Below are 15,455 nucleotides of genomic sequence, written 5' to 3'. Positions count from 1 at the left end.
CAAAACAAAAAAAAAAAAAAACAAAGGAAAGTTTTTAAAGTGTCCAAAACCGATATTTCGGAATTTTAATGAATGCAGCACCGTGAGGAACTATCGTGTGGCCCACGGATCGCTTTTAGAAATTGTCGCCAACTTCGTACTATATATTTTATCATCGTGTTAAAATATACTTTGTTTCAGTACATTTATAGGCTATCACTTGTATTTATCACAAGGGTTGCGTTGTAAACGTTGTAAATTAGTTTTTTTTTAGTAATTGAAACCATTTCAGGTTATTTCAGGTGTCGCTCGAAGTAACCTGTAGGACCTGAACTTTAGTCAGACCTGCCCCCGTTTTGCTGAACGTTTCCTCTTTTTCTTTTCCAACCACATGCTGTTACTACACATAAACTGCACAGAGAAGCCACAGACAAACCACCTCAACTCACTCTGCTGTGAAAGTTAATCCTCCACCTTACTGCCAGCGTTTCACAACAGCTGCTTCACAGACACACGAGGTGGAGAAGATCTGTACGGTAGGTTTGGATTTACATTTCTCTTCTGTGTGTAACAACTATAGCTTTCCTTGAGCTCAAGATCACTGACAGCTTACTTTCGATTGTTAATGTTTTATTATACAATCTGACACTTAAAAAAAAAAGATGGCTGGTTAAAGTCTAGATTAAAATATTTCCCCAAGAATCAATAAAAAATCTTCAAGCGATTTTATTTATTTTCCTCCCAAAATTAGTATTTAAATAAATATCTCACTAAATAAACATTTTCACCATAAGAAGTGACTGCATTTTCGATTGCAGCCTTCTAATTTAATAAACAGATGACTTCTGAAGAGATAAGCGTTGATATTGTACTATAGTGGTTGTTTGAAAGAACTTCCTTTTACTGTTCTGACATCTTATATTTCGTTTTTATTGTTTTTCATAAGGTTTGTTTTGAAATAATCAACTTCCCACAAAGTATCATAAAGTATGTGTCACATTGGAGTTGGGTGTGGATGAGTGCATGATGGGCTGCTTGTCAGGTGGCATGTATTCAGTCATTTGTGCCACTGTTTTGATGGAAATGTGATGAGCAATACAACTTCTGCACGAGGACCACTCAGGGGATGCAACTGCTTTAAACAAACGTGTTAAGTGAAACTTGAGGAGAAAAGAGATAAAACGCTTAACGATGCCATGTCTCCCTCAGCCTGGAAAGTGCTCTTCTCCTTGAGGGAAGGAAGGGTAAAAAAAAAATATCACAGTACATGTGATTTAAGACTAAAAAATGAGAAGAATGCTGAATAATTAAGGTGTTTGCGTTGCCCTGGACTAAGGCAAGTAAAAATGAAAATATTCCTCACACTCATAAATGAAGCTGTACTTGTCAGTCATATATGCAAACCTTAAGAATGTAAATTCCTTCATATGTGTGAGTCAGGTGAGCCTATTTATGAGTTTGATAATTATAGACAAATGCAGATTGACTGAGTGTATTTTTCTGTGGTTCATGATGAGCTGTTGTTTCCATTGTTGCAGTTCCTGTCTCATTTCCGTTCTGAGTTTTCTTCCTGGTAGCAGGATGACTGCAGTGCTGTCTAGCATTTTGCAACTCCTCAATTTACTGACCCTAACACAAAACACACTGAAGCTGTACCATGATGCCATGAACTGTACCTTTTTAATAGGTAGAAAGTCACTGTATCATAGTTTAGGTTTGAAATGTATAGTGCTCCAAAATAACAAGTAGTATGTTGATTCAAGAATTTCATTTAACTATTAGGAACAAACATCAAAGCTGTTTTTATTTTCAGTGAAACAATATGTGTGTTAAACACTATATAATGTTGCTGAGCTCAATACACTTTTAATGTAGATGATATCTAAACAAAGAGGCATTTCATCACTTAAAATCATATGACCAGACAGTTCAACCAAAACAAAGTGGTAACAGGTTTCCAAAATAGTTTGGCCTCATACATGCGTAAATCTGGTAAACCACCAGAAATTATTTAATCACTTGTATGATAGTCTGAATGTTAGGTAAAATAAAAACTTTTTAATTCAGGCCATCATACAAGTTTTGCAGTTGGCTAAATGCTAGTAATTTTCCAGTCCTAAGCCCAAACTGATTTAAAACCACACACCCAAAACATAAATAACCCAGGATTTATTAGTAGGACAGATCTGATTGTCATTCTTCGTGAGACGGTGAACACAGCAGTGAGATGACAGCGAACCTTAATCACTCTGATTCCTCTGGCGACCTGCATTAGTCACTTTTGTTACAAAAAGGAAAAATCTACCAGCATTGCTCCATGCACCCTCCAGTTTCATCCAGTAGATCTTTAAATAGGACTCTTGTGTTGCTCATATGTCCTTTGCACTTTATAGCAATAGAAACCATTTTGAAAATGAAACCTGCTTCAGTGGAGTGATGGGGATTTTTTTTCCCGTTCAGCTTTTGGATTTAGCTTTTTTCTTTTTAATCTTTGTAAAGTTAATAATGTTTTGGATTTAGATGTCAAAACATTTTCTTATTTTCCCTTAAATAGTATTTCTCATCTTCTTTGCAGATCAGTTATTCAACATTTGAACATATAATTGATAAAGATAAAGCTATTTAAAGCTTTAAAAATATATTTGAAGCTCTTTTCTTAATGAATTCAAAATTGTTTGTTTGAGAAACGTAGGCATGTTATTACTGTTATTATTTTGCATAGTTGTAAATCTGCTGATTTATACGTTGACCTTATTAATGCACAATCCCCCCTTCTTGGGTTGGGAGTCTCTTTAGCCAAAACATATACAGTAGATGGACATCAATTTCTACAAGGACAGTGTCCAGACACAGGAGGGCAGTAGCAGGCTGCACTGACTATTAATCAGATAGTGAAACCAAGCCCCCCCCCCCTGCAATCTGCAATTTAAATCAGAGGTTCTCAACTGGTCTGGCTTTGGGACCCATGAAAATCCATCAGTCAAATCATGAAAACTTAAACAATGAAAAGTTTAAACCTCAAAATTGTACAGAACTGATGCAAAATAGATAAGTGCATTAACTGAAAAGTAGTTCCAAAAAAGCTTAGAAATATTTAGCTTCAGCTGACTACCCACTAATTAAATTTACAGTATAACAAGTAGTGCACTAGTAAAGCTATTCAATCACCAAATCAACATTATAAAGCTAACGCAGCAATCAAAACATCATTACTAACAGATTCAGTTGGTGTTGTCGTGCAAAAAACATGAAATAAAAAAGTGCAACAACTGAGAAGTAGTTCCAGAAAGACCCACTTTTGGGCCCCGACCCACCAATTGAGAATCACTGATTTAAATGACCCTCTCAGGCATATTTTCGTAAATATTTTGATGAAGCAGATTTTTTTTAATAAGTTAATTTATGTCCTGTGCAGTTGGTTGCTGATGGCCGTATAAAGGCTGATTTATGGTTCCACCAACACCAACGCAGGAACCATAATTCAGGCTTAATAGTCCATGGGCCAGAACCCAAAAATTCACTTGTGTCATCTAGGAACAACAGAGACACACAATATAAAAACTGGATTACCCACTGGACCATAAGGATTCAGGAAATGTATAATATACCCCATACTATATCATTGTTACAGGTCATTGTGAGCCTTAAACTAGAAGAGCATCATTAGGCTCCTATGAAACTATAACAGCCGCTAGGCTAATGTCACAAACTGGTCTTTATCATGCAAATACAGGATGATACAGCTGCCACTCAGGAAGGGTTATCATAGCAAAATATCATCTATAGACATGGATATTTTCAAAAATTATAAGCAGGTTTTGTCACTTTGAGTGGTACTGATATCTGGTCTGGCTCATGGCCGTATAACAATGAATTACTTTACTTTAGAATTTATTAAAGGAAAGCCCCTTGAGATGTAACATCTCATTTTCAAGGGGGTCCCATAAAACATACAACATTACAATATATTACATTACAGTACAGACATACATGACATAAAACAAACACAGACATCTTGCTCACCCCCTCCCACACACAACCCCTACACACATAAGTCTAGTTACAAAGAAGACTATTTGAATAACCGAAACAATGAGATAAATATAACATAACAGAGAGAAAAGAAAAAATAAATACATAAATACATAAATAGAAAAAAGGACAAAAAATACATAAATAAATTAAAAACATAGGCAATTTGTTTTAAGATGAGAATATAATGCCAACTTAAAACAATGAAAAGAGGTAATGGAACACAAAAAGAGGGGAAGATTATTCCAATCTGATGGAGCTTTAAAATAAAATGATCTTTTACCAACCTCTTTTAAAATTCTAGGAACAAAGAAAAAAGGAAAATTCATATGTCTAAGTGAGTATGGAGAGTTATATAGAATCATGAGTTCTAATTGTAGTTACTTTGAAATGAGTGTGTGCTTGTGTCAGACTGCTGTTTACTCAGTTAGTGTCATCTGTTTATTCTCACAGATCGAACCAATCGGAGCGTGAACCAACAAGGACCTGCCAATCTAAGTCTCCCTATAGTTTATTGCTCAGATCCGATGAATAATGTCTTCCAGTAAGCCCCGTGAGTCATGTTGAAGTTGTGATAGTTGCAGTGAGGGTGTGCCCGGGCTGCTGCTAATACTACTACGGCGAGCAGGATGGGCCAAACGCGCTCGGGTCTCTCGCAGAGCGGCGCCGGCGCAGTGACGTGGAGATCCGGCGAGACCACGGCCAGACGGCTCCGCATGATCCGCACACCGAGGCTCAGACACAAGCAGCCGAACAAAAACCCCATGAAAAACAAAGTGCTGTCCTGCTTGGGAAGGAGAAAGCGCAACTCGAGCCAGAGCGAATCGGATCCGGGTTGCGGAAACGCAGCAGCAGCCGCGGATCCGGCTGCGCTCCGCGGCCGCAGGGCGGGGAAGTTGCCCCGGGACGAGGCTCTGTCGGCGGACGCGGGGTGCGGGGACACGCCGGTCGGCCCCGGGGGTCGCCATGCCTCGGACCCCCCGGCCAGCACCATGGAAGAGCAGCCGCGGGGGGGAGCAGCACCGAGCCCTGATCCCGCTGTAGTCACCTCTGACCCGGACACTGAACGGACTCACTGGGGGGATCAGGAGACTGAGGGAGAGATGACTAAAACCAGTGAAACTGAGCCCCGCCAGGGCGGCCAGGGCTTCCCGGGGACCATCCCCAAGCTCATCATCACCAGAGACCCCAGCCCCAGCCGGGCCCGGCAGGACCCGCCGGCCCTGCCGGTCCTGCTGGCCGGCACCGGCTCGTGTCTGGACCCGCACCCGGACGACGAGTCGCCCTGCTCGGACAGCGGCTGCGGGGGCTCCCCGGCCCCGGGGCGCTGCTCCAGGAAGCTGTCCAGCTGCTCGTCCATCGGCCTGTCCTCCGCCTCGTCCTTCGAGGAGTCCGAGGACGACCTGGCCAGCAGCGACCTGGAGTCCATGGGGCTGGCCCTGGGCAGCCCGGACAGCACCGGGGTGAGTTCTCCAGCAAAACACACAAGGATCCCCATTAGGCTTCACCATGGGAAGACTGTTCTTCCTGGGGTCCACACATAGACATACAAAAGAACAATAACACAACTCAAAAAGGGTGAAAAACATTCACTAGAATTCCTGAAATAATAAATTGAAACACAAAAAAAAGATTAAGTAACCAACCAAAACCATCCACATCTTAAGTAACAATATTTGCTACTATCACCAGATCTGTATCCACTTTTGAGCAAAATAGTTTGCAACGACTTTATGATTATATACCTATACCACTAGAAATAGAAATAGAAAGCCTTTATTATCATTATACTTGTACAATGAAATTAGGCAGCAGCTCCGTCAAAGTGCACATATGCAAAGACTATATAAATAAGTACTGTAAACAACAAAATGAAAAAAAGGAAACATAAATATATATATACACTATATATATATAAACAAGAGTGAATGGGAGGATAAAAATGTACATGAATGGGTGGAGGAATATTGCACTTGAAAGGATGGAAGAGTATTGCACATACCGGTAGATAGGTAAGGAATATTGGAACATTATGGATAGGAAATAGAAAATATTGCACAGTATTTATAGTAGTATAAATATACTATATATCACAATATACTTATACATTATAATATACTTCTACTACTATACTATATATACACTCATAGCCTACAGTAATTTAGAATATATTTACTATTAAATTTATAATATACTTACAATTTGCAAGATAATCACAATATATACGTAGGACCGATCATAACTTCCCTCTGAACCGCCTGCTTCAGTCTCCTTTTAAAACTTGACACCTTGATTATTGCAACTAGACATGGGGGGAGATGGTTCCAGTGTGCGACTGCTCTATACATTACTGTTTTTTTCAATGCATTGGTTCTGGGCCTAGGCAGAGAAAAGTGATTAGCTAGGGCCATTTTGGTATCATAGCTGTGTCTATTATTTGTTGGTAAAAGTTGCATAAACAAGAAGCCAGGTTTGCGTAATATACAGATATTCTTCAAAAACATAATAAGGCTGCATGCTAGTCGATCCTCCACCATCATCCAAGACAGCTCAGCATGCATACTCTCAACATTGCTTCTGATAGAGAAGCATTTCATTTCAAGACTTTTACCTTCCAGTTTCATCCAGGAGATCTTTAAATGCTTATAATAATTCTTGTGTTGTTCATATGTCCTTTGCACTTTATAGCAATAGAAACCCTTTTCAATCAATCAATCAATCAATCAATCAATCAATCAATCAATCAATCAATCAATCAATCAAATTTTATTTGTATAGCACCTTTCATCCAGGTACATGAAATACAAAGTGCTTAACATTTTGACTGAAGAATAAGCATAATAAAAATAAAAACTGGGAGACCAATGCACACTGACATACAATATAAGGGGCCTTCCTGGTTCATAGAATAAAAACATCTCTGAAATATACTCTGGTGCAAGCCCATGTAGCGCTTTATAAACTAATAAAAGAACTTTAATATCAACACGAAAACTAACAGGTAGCCAGTGTAAGGATTTTAAAATGGGGCTAATGTGTGCTCTCCTTCTGATCTGAGTCAGAACTCGCGCTGCAGCGTTTTGAACCAGTTGCAGCTGATTTATGGTATTCTTGGGTAGATCTTTGTAAACTTAATAAAGATTTGGCTTTAGATAACAAATTATTTTCTTATTTTCCCTTAAATAGTATTTCTCATCTTCTTTACAGATCAGTTATTCAACATTTGAAAATATAATTGATAAAGATAAAGCTATTTAAAGCTTTAAAGATATTTGAAGATCTTTTCTTAATAAATTCAAAAACCTTTTGTTTGAGAAATGTATGCATGTTATTGCTGTTATTATTTTGCATAGTTGTATATCTGCTGATTTATACATTGACCTTATTAATGCACAATCCCCCTTCCCCCCCCCTTTTTGGTTTTTCCAATCAAGATAAAACACGTGATTGTCATTATTTAATCCGCACATCAGACAACTTTAATCTTAGACTTGAACTTAATATATCAACTTGGCGAAAGGATAATCTGCTGCAAATATTCCCTAAACCAGCAAATACAATTGCAAAATGATTGTGATTAGGAGGACCCCTCTTCCAGGTTAAATAACTAGATATGTACAAAGTAATTTGAGTGAAGCAATCAAAACAGGTGTTGAAACACAGTACAGGGAGTGCATACCAGAAGTACAGGTGAACACTCCTGCAGTCTGTTTTAGCCATAGGCACTTTTGGCTGTCAGATAACTGAGATCAGCATGACCTCACAGTCGTGTATTTACATATTCACTTCATGCATTCACCCGGTGCCCTGCACAAACAAACAGAGCACAAAGCCTGTCACTCCTGTCCCCATCAGGGACGAACAGGCAGTTCATTTGAAGGTTCAAATCTGTGTAATCTGCGTCCTTTTGGGAAATTACTGCACATGACATTTAAAAAATCATCTATGCAGACGTAGGAGACGAAGTCCCCCGTCATCCAGGATCTTTTTATTTATTTTCTTTTGTCTATAGTATTATACCCTTCACAAGGCTTGCTTGGGTGAATCTGTGTGACAAAATGCTGAAACCAAAAAAAAGGACAGTTGAGATAATTTGTTGGTGTGGTTCAAAGATTTAAGTGCAGGACATGTTTTACTCTGATAAAGACAGACGAACCCTTGTCTGACTCTGGATGCACATCAACCTGATAAGATGACACGGTTCAGTTAATTCACTCAAGACATTCATCAGTTTTCTACAGATGTTCCTCGTGCACGTGAAAGTGACAAAGAGCCACAGTGTGAGCAGATCATTTTCCATTCTTGTGAGACTTTGCTGTATCCCTAAAGTCCTCACAGTTTTCTCTGCAGCAGATGGAGATCACGTCTCTGCTTTATGAAGCTTATTGAAGCCTGTCGTACTTGTCGTGTTATTGCAGAGCGGTACCCGCATAGCTCTGATGAAGTCAAGAAAAACCTGATCTTTAACTTAACCAGAGGACGCCTTGTCCACCGTGTCCTCTGTTTGTGAGAAGAGAAGCTACAGCACCGCAGAGAACTCCAAGTTATTCTCACATTAGTCATATACACTCATGTTGTCTCAACATGTATACAAAAAAAATGAAATAAAATAGATCATGTCAGTCCTACAAGCAATGGCCAGTGAACAGGAGCAGTTGATATATTTGATCTGAGCAGACAGAGAGAAGACATTGCAAATGCAGGACAATTGCTTTGAAATGGGCCTTCTCTCCATTTGGCTAAAATAAATGACTTTGTAGTGTAGCTAAACTTGTTGTAGGACTGCAATTTTTTCTTTGCTGACACAATCTATCATGGCTCCTCTGAGTCGCTCATCAGAAGCCAAATTTACCGTATGTGCCTGTCTGTTGATCAGACTGCAGCAGTTCAGACTTGTACAGTTTACTCAGTTCAGCGTTATCACACTGCTGTGTGAGCTACTTAAGCAGCAATGACTCATTGAGTTGCCACCAGATTAATAGAAAGAAGTAAATGTGTGAAAGGAGCATCTCACATTTAAAGTAAAGGTGAAGAATCTGTCACTGCTGAGCTTCATCTACCTGGGTTTTAACACCAGCGTGCTACCTGTTATTTACTCGTCATCCTATTGCAATTGCAGCTCTGGGCTGTAAATACTCTTTACAGATATTTCCAGAGTTGGGAGTTGGTGTGAAAACTCCGAAATGTGATGTTGCCTCTCACACAAGATTGAGCCTCAAGTAGGAAGTTGATTTGATGAACCGATGACTAAACATCCCTGGAATGTTTTTAGAAACCTGATGTTTCCACTCGTGAAATCTTTCCAGTTTCGTTACTTGCCTTGTTTAGTTACTTGTGAGTCATGAGTGTCCAGGTTCCTGACGGTGACTCGAGCTCACGCTGACAGAAGTCGGACACCAAAATAAAATCAGCAGCGTGGTCTGGGATGGATTTTGTTTCAGTTTAAGAGCTTTATCTACGGTTTACAAATAAAAAAATCTGACAACAAAAGATAATATGAAACAAAATAACACAAAGGGAAAATTGTAGTGATGCACCGAAATTAAAATTTGTGGCTGAAACCGAAACCGAAAATAATAATAAACACTTGGCCGAATACCGAACAATGGTTCTTCGCAGTTTTTAATTTATTTTACCAATTTTTTCACCATTGCATAAATCAAATAAATGTGCAGTGAAATACAATCAGTCAAACAATACAGTCACAATTTGTCTTACTGTACTTATTGTATTTTTTCTCATAATCCTTTTTCACTTTCTCCCGTTCAAATCCAGTTAATCGGGTCGCGGTGGGGCTGATCTCCACAATTTGAAGCCTTGTATAATAATTGTAAAAATCTGGGTTATTTTCTTGGAGGATCTCGTCAAACATATCAGACAGTGAGGGTTTGCGTCGGTAGTACGGGCCCTTTTCTCTGCTGTGCTTCCCCTGACCGTCTCCATCACCAAGCGGCTTTCCAAATCCAACTCAGCCTGGATCATTTCTCGTGTCCTCTGCTTTTCCCCACATCCAAGTAATGATCTGACATGTTTGCTCATTTAACACCGCACGCCCCTCACTCCACGCTATTCGCTGTTTGATTGCGTCATCTAAACATGCTGTTATTAATTGTTCTTTTTTCCCCACTTATTCCACCGAACACCGAAAGTGTTTTTTTGCTATTTTTGGCCGAACAATTTCGTTTACCGAGCATTCGGTGCATCACTAGAAAATTGCCAACATACTGTATGTAGTACGTAGAAGCACCTCAGAATACTGACGTCTTCATGGTTTAAGGAGCCTAGACATAGGTGTAACTTCCACTAGGAACAGGTGGGACACGCCTCCCCCCCTTTTTCAAAATCCCAACTGAGTCAGTTTTATGTAGGACAATAAATGGATATTCAATACGGATGTTCATGCGTCCTGGTCTCATTTAGAGACCGTCAATAAACTACCAACTTTTTTTTTTACAACAGCCTCCAGGTCACCCTAAAACCAAGCTGAATTGCAGTACTAAAACAGTCAAATAAAACGCGTTAATTGAATTGTATTTGAGCGGCAATGTTGGTAAATGATATTCCGCTTTTTTAATATCTGTATAACCACGTGACCTAGACATTTCCAACTTATGCTGAATTGTAGGACTTAAATAGAAGTGTAAAACACACCTCCTTATTTTGCATTTGAACAAAGTTTTTTTTAATTATATATTGATCTTTACACTGGCAAAAAAAAGTGCTGGCCTGGATTTTCTTGGAGTTTTTTTCAATATTCTGTATGAAGTCTGTCCTGGTAGATACAAACAAAAACGAGACAGTGGCAGACACCTTGATCTAGAGATTATCTGCAGCAGAAAGGGGACTTTGATTTGTTGACAGCAAACGTAAGACATTTACATAAGAAGTTAACAGAAGATTGAATCTAAAGTTGAATTGAAGAAAAAACTATCCCTGCACTAACAGTGTTTCAGACATGGCTCCTGTTTCCCTTCAACATTTATGCTTTGGTGGTTTCTTTAATGTCAGAAGACAGATGAGGAGAAGATGGATTAAAAACAGAGTTCGAGATGAGAAGAAGCAGAAACACAGTTACATTAAACTTTTCTTGCACAAAGTTATATGAATAACTGGAGAAACAGTGAAACTGACTCACATTTTTAAACCGATCGCACACAAAAACCAAATAAATAAGATTTCTGATTGTTTCCATTTAATAATACAGAATGTAGGATAGCCGTTTCTCATTTTCTCCGGCAGAATACATGATTATGTCCAGTTGGCTTATATGGTGGATTTTGTGTCACTATTTGGAAAGGCAGGAAATTAAGTCCTTTTTTTTTCCTCTGCCAGGAGACCCCAACTCTGTTCTGTGTTAAGTCGTCATCTGTGAGAGGAATTATCGCTTTAATCAGCACGTCACTGGACGTCCAGCTTTTCTACTTACCGCCAGGAAATGAGCAACTTAACAAGTTGCACTTTAGCTGTTGTAACAACCAGGGTGACGTTGACCTGTGGTTTCTGATAAGAGCTGTTTTTAAATGGTCACATTGTGTCCTCCTGGAGCCGAGTTAAAACTGTGGTTTGTTGTTGAGACTTCAATCAAGGCGTGTATTTTTTTATTGCCTTCAGACTGCCGTGTGCTTCGCTGTCAGCTCCCAACCAAACCTTACATCAACACTTTGTTGTTTGACGTACCCGCACTCGCAGCTATGCCGTCTTGCCTTCAGAGTTGAGTGCTTGTGTGTGTGTGTCATGGAAAATTGAGCTGAAGGCTGAGCCCGTTGCTTGGCAACATCTTTGCCATATATGGTACTCTCTCTTTTTTTTTTTTTTCTTCCCCTTCTTGTTCTTTCTGTCAGACAGCATCTACTCTGTCCTTGACATTTCAATGCTTTTACATGTAAATTCCTATTTGTGTCTGTTCTGACCAACAAGACACACGTTATTGTGTCTTATTATCAGATTATTCCAGTATGATACACGGTTTTTCTTCCCCTTTCGAGCGCCACTGTTATAGTTTAATATTTTCCTTTGATACAACTTGAGACGCACTATGCAGCGGAAAAGAAAGCGGCGGAAAATCAGGGTAAGATGGCAAAAGACACTACACAAAAGAATAGAAAGAAATAAGCTGGAACGTGAAACGCGTAGCCTACACGAGATGATGAATATTCTCATCTATGCATTCTTATTCAGTCATGAGCCACAGTCACAGACTTGTCTGGCCCACACAACACTCCCACGGCACTTACACACAAAGTCCACGCCACAAAGTTATTCATTAAAAAAGATCAGCAGATATTTGTTTGATCCTCATTTCTAATTTAGAAACTATAATAATATACAGTGAAGTTTTAATGCCTTTACGACTGCCACATTCAATAATATCAGCCACAATGCTGCAAATAATACCTCCGTTTATCATATATGAAGTGTTGGAAACGGTATCCAAGTGTATTACTTCAGTAAAGAAGCATTGTTGTGTATAAATGTGCTTCTTTGCAAGTATGTTGTGGGTTCAGAGTATTGTCAAAAGTTATATAACTTCAGCAATACGGACAAAACTTATTGATCCTTATTCTCTATTTGGTTTCATGCACTGTTGTATTATTTGATTACTGTTACTGATACATTGATCAGTAAATGGAGATGAATATTTGTGGTTGGTCAAGTGAAACAATATCTAGCTACTCTGGACTGCTGTCGAGAGTTTGATTTACAAGTTTCAACATTTAGTTTGGTCGCTAAACTTTCTTGAACTAACGTGTCAAATCAGCAGGATATTGAATAAAGTTCATTAGAACACATTAGTGGATGCAGAATCTATGGTTCACCGGTGAGGACGATGAAAGGTGACATTTAGGAGTAGATGTACAATAAAACATCCAAAACATTTTCTTACTTTTTAACTTGGGCTGCAAATCATTTTTCAATCATTTTGTGTAATCAGCTTTGCGTTATGTTTTTATTAATTATGGAATAATAATTGCAAATAAATCATTATCTGATCTATAAATGGTAGTTTGACAGTTCAAAAAAGCGAATCAGTTTTAGCAGCAAGTTTTCCCGGTTAGATATCTGAGGGCTGATCAATATCAAATACTTGATAACCAGAAGTGCAGATGATTGATTTGTTTTTCAGATTAATTTTATGTAACACGTCCAGCATAAAAGCACGTGTCGCATGCGGCTGGAAAAAGACGGAGAGTCAGATAACTAACTATAATATTGTCGATGTTTCGTAGAAGATGCACCATCTTTTTAACGTTCAGCAGCCTGCAAAGCTGAGCCGCTTTGAAGATGTCAGATAAAGGAAGAGGGATGTGGTTTATGTGAACTGGTTTTGAGAAAGGAGCTATAACAGAACCTGAAAACGGCCTTTGTGTATTTATATGTTGTCATTCCTGTAGCTGATGAGAGTCGCCTGACGGGTTCTGCTGTTCAGACACACAAACCGGCCTCTCTGCAGAACTGCTCGTCACGTAGACAAACAAAGGGACTGGCAGGGCCTGGAGAAGGGCCTGTTGTCCCTACCCCCATGTTTAATGTCAGTCAAGAATCTGTCAGGCTCAGCATGGGGCTCGGGATAGGTCCTCCGGGGATTAGAGGATGAGTGCAAGGAGAGGAGATCTTTTACTGAGAGAAGCAGCAGACGGTCCTTCAGGTGGAGCTTTGTACCTTCAGGGAGAGAGAGAGAGTGTGAATGTTTTGGATGAAGAGGATAGAAAGCGGGACCAGTCCGAGCAGGAACATAGAGAGACAAGACAGCTGCAAGTCGGTAGGTGGAAATGACGGCAACAAAGATATCAGGGGTTGAGAAAGTGGAAATAAAGGAAGGGAGGAGTGTAAGAAAAAAAATATCCAAATGTTGAAACAGGAGAAAATTTGAATTGAAATGACAAAAAGAGGTTGTAGCAAAAGAGAAGGAGCCAGTCAAAGCTTTCATTGAGGTAAGATTATGAGGCGACTGTTTACAGGCTGTATTAAGCTCCCTAACGGGAATATGACAACACATTAGCAGGGAGCTGATGGTGGGTTATAGATAACTGTGTAGTCTGCCGGGCCAGCGGGGAGGGCTGCCTACTCTGTGCTGATGGTGCAGAGCTTTTTGTGGTGGCTGCGTTCTGGCTTCATCTCTGGGGTTGTGTGGGCCTGTGTCAGCGCCTCCCTCCTCCTCCTCTTCCTCCTCCTCCTCCTCCTCCAATATTGCTCCGTCTGTCAGGTAAGAAACGGATCAGGATAAACCTATGCAGAGACAAAAGATACCAAGATAAATTCCGTTTATTTGTGCCTCGAAAGGGGTTTGCTGATGTCATGATTCCTCAGAAAAGATGTGAACGCAGGCCGCAGCGAATGCAGGTAACATATTTAGGTATTCAAATGTGATGTGATTGATGTCTTATCCTCTTGTCGCTGGTGCAGTTTGTCCCGTGTCACTGTGACAAAAACTTTGATCTGAGTAAACCAGCATGTAAACCAGTCAAGATCGTCATACTTCAGATTGTAACAGCTGATGCACTCAAGTCCAGTTTTGCTTTCGTCTTGTGACAGATATTTAAAAAACTGTCAGCACTTTATTGGATGCAGTTGATACGAATGTTTTGCCAAGGCAGACTAAAGATGACATCAGCGTGGTGTGACTTTAGTAAATGGAAACTTCACACATTTTCAGTATAAAAAAAGCTTGTGTGGAAGTTTTTCAAGAAGATTGAAGGGAAGGACTGGAGATGAACGTGATTATGGTCAGTGTGACTTGTCAGAAGTTTGATTATTATTGTTTTGAAAAGAACAGAGACGTCGGCAGGGATGCGTTTGTTGTGGTGAGTACCAGTAACTTTCCCAGGATTCCCAGAATTTGGGAGGGCAGACAAACGGGGGAGAGTATGCAGTCCAGGGACTTAACTTGACTCTGCATTTGGCAAAAACAAATTGAGAAAGTACAAAGAAATATGTCGATGGTACAAACATTATCACCCTCAAAGCCTTAGGAAACCACAGTCACCCTCTTTGAAAACCAATAATAATGAAAAGTAGCTCTGTGCTGTACGTCATGAGTTATAAAAGAGAAAGTGGAGATGGTAAAGGTTGGACTGTGTGGGGTGAAATGTGACCTCAGTGTTTAAAATGTGTGTGGGATGGAGATGCTGTACAGGACTGCAGAGCTCGCTCACTTTAAACGAAAACAACCAGGCATTTTTTACAATTTATTTCCAAGCCTATGTATTTATCACACAGCACCTTTTTTCAAACAGAATTTCTGCTGGAAACATTTAATATTCTGTTTAATATCTTTTGTCTGTTGTGGTGGTGTTAAAGGGGGATACCTGACCTCACACGAGCAGCCCATTAGGCTGTCAGCACCAAGCAATTAGAGGCTGATGTGGGTAAGAGGAGAGGCTGCCGGTCCTCTCTCGTCTCACTCAGCGGCTCTCACCTGGCACTAAGGTTTTCCTCGGTGGAAG

The 15,455-nt window shown here is 39.7% G+C and overlaps 1 protein-coding gene across 1 annotated transcript in view; it reads left to right on the top strand.

Annotated features, from left to right (window-relative positions):
- Positions 1-341: 341 nt before the first annotated feature.
- Positions 342-15,455, top strand: part of itpkcb (inositol-trisphosphate 3-kinase Cb) — a 22,386-nt gene continuing 7,272 nt past the window's right edge. Inside the window, exons 1-2 of the mRNA XM_061719430.1 lie at positions 342-515; positions 4,465-5,474. Of these exons, the coding sequence (XP_061575414.1) occupies positions 4,641-5,474 (834 nt within the window). The 5' untranslated portion in view covers positions 342-515; positions 4,465-4,640. The remainder of the gene's footprint in view (positions 516-4,464; positions 5,475-15,455) is intronic.

This window comes from Cololabis saira, chromosome 4, assembly GCF_033807715.1.
Source record: "Cololabis saira isolate AMF1-May2022 chromosome 4, fColSai1.1, whole genome shotgun sequence".
In the NCBI taxonomy this organism is placed as follows: Eukaryota; Metazoa; Chordata; class Actinopteri; order Beloniformes; family Belonidae; genus Cololabis; species Cololabis saira.
This window is presented reverse-complemented; position numbering and strand designations above follow the sequence as displayed.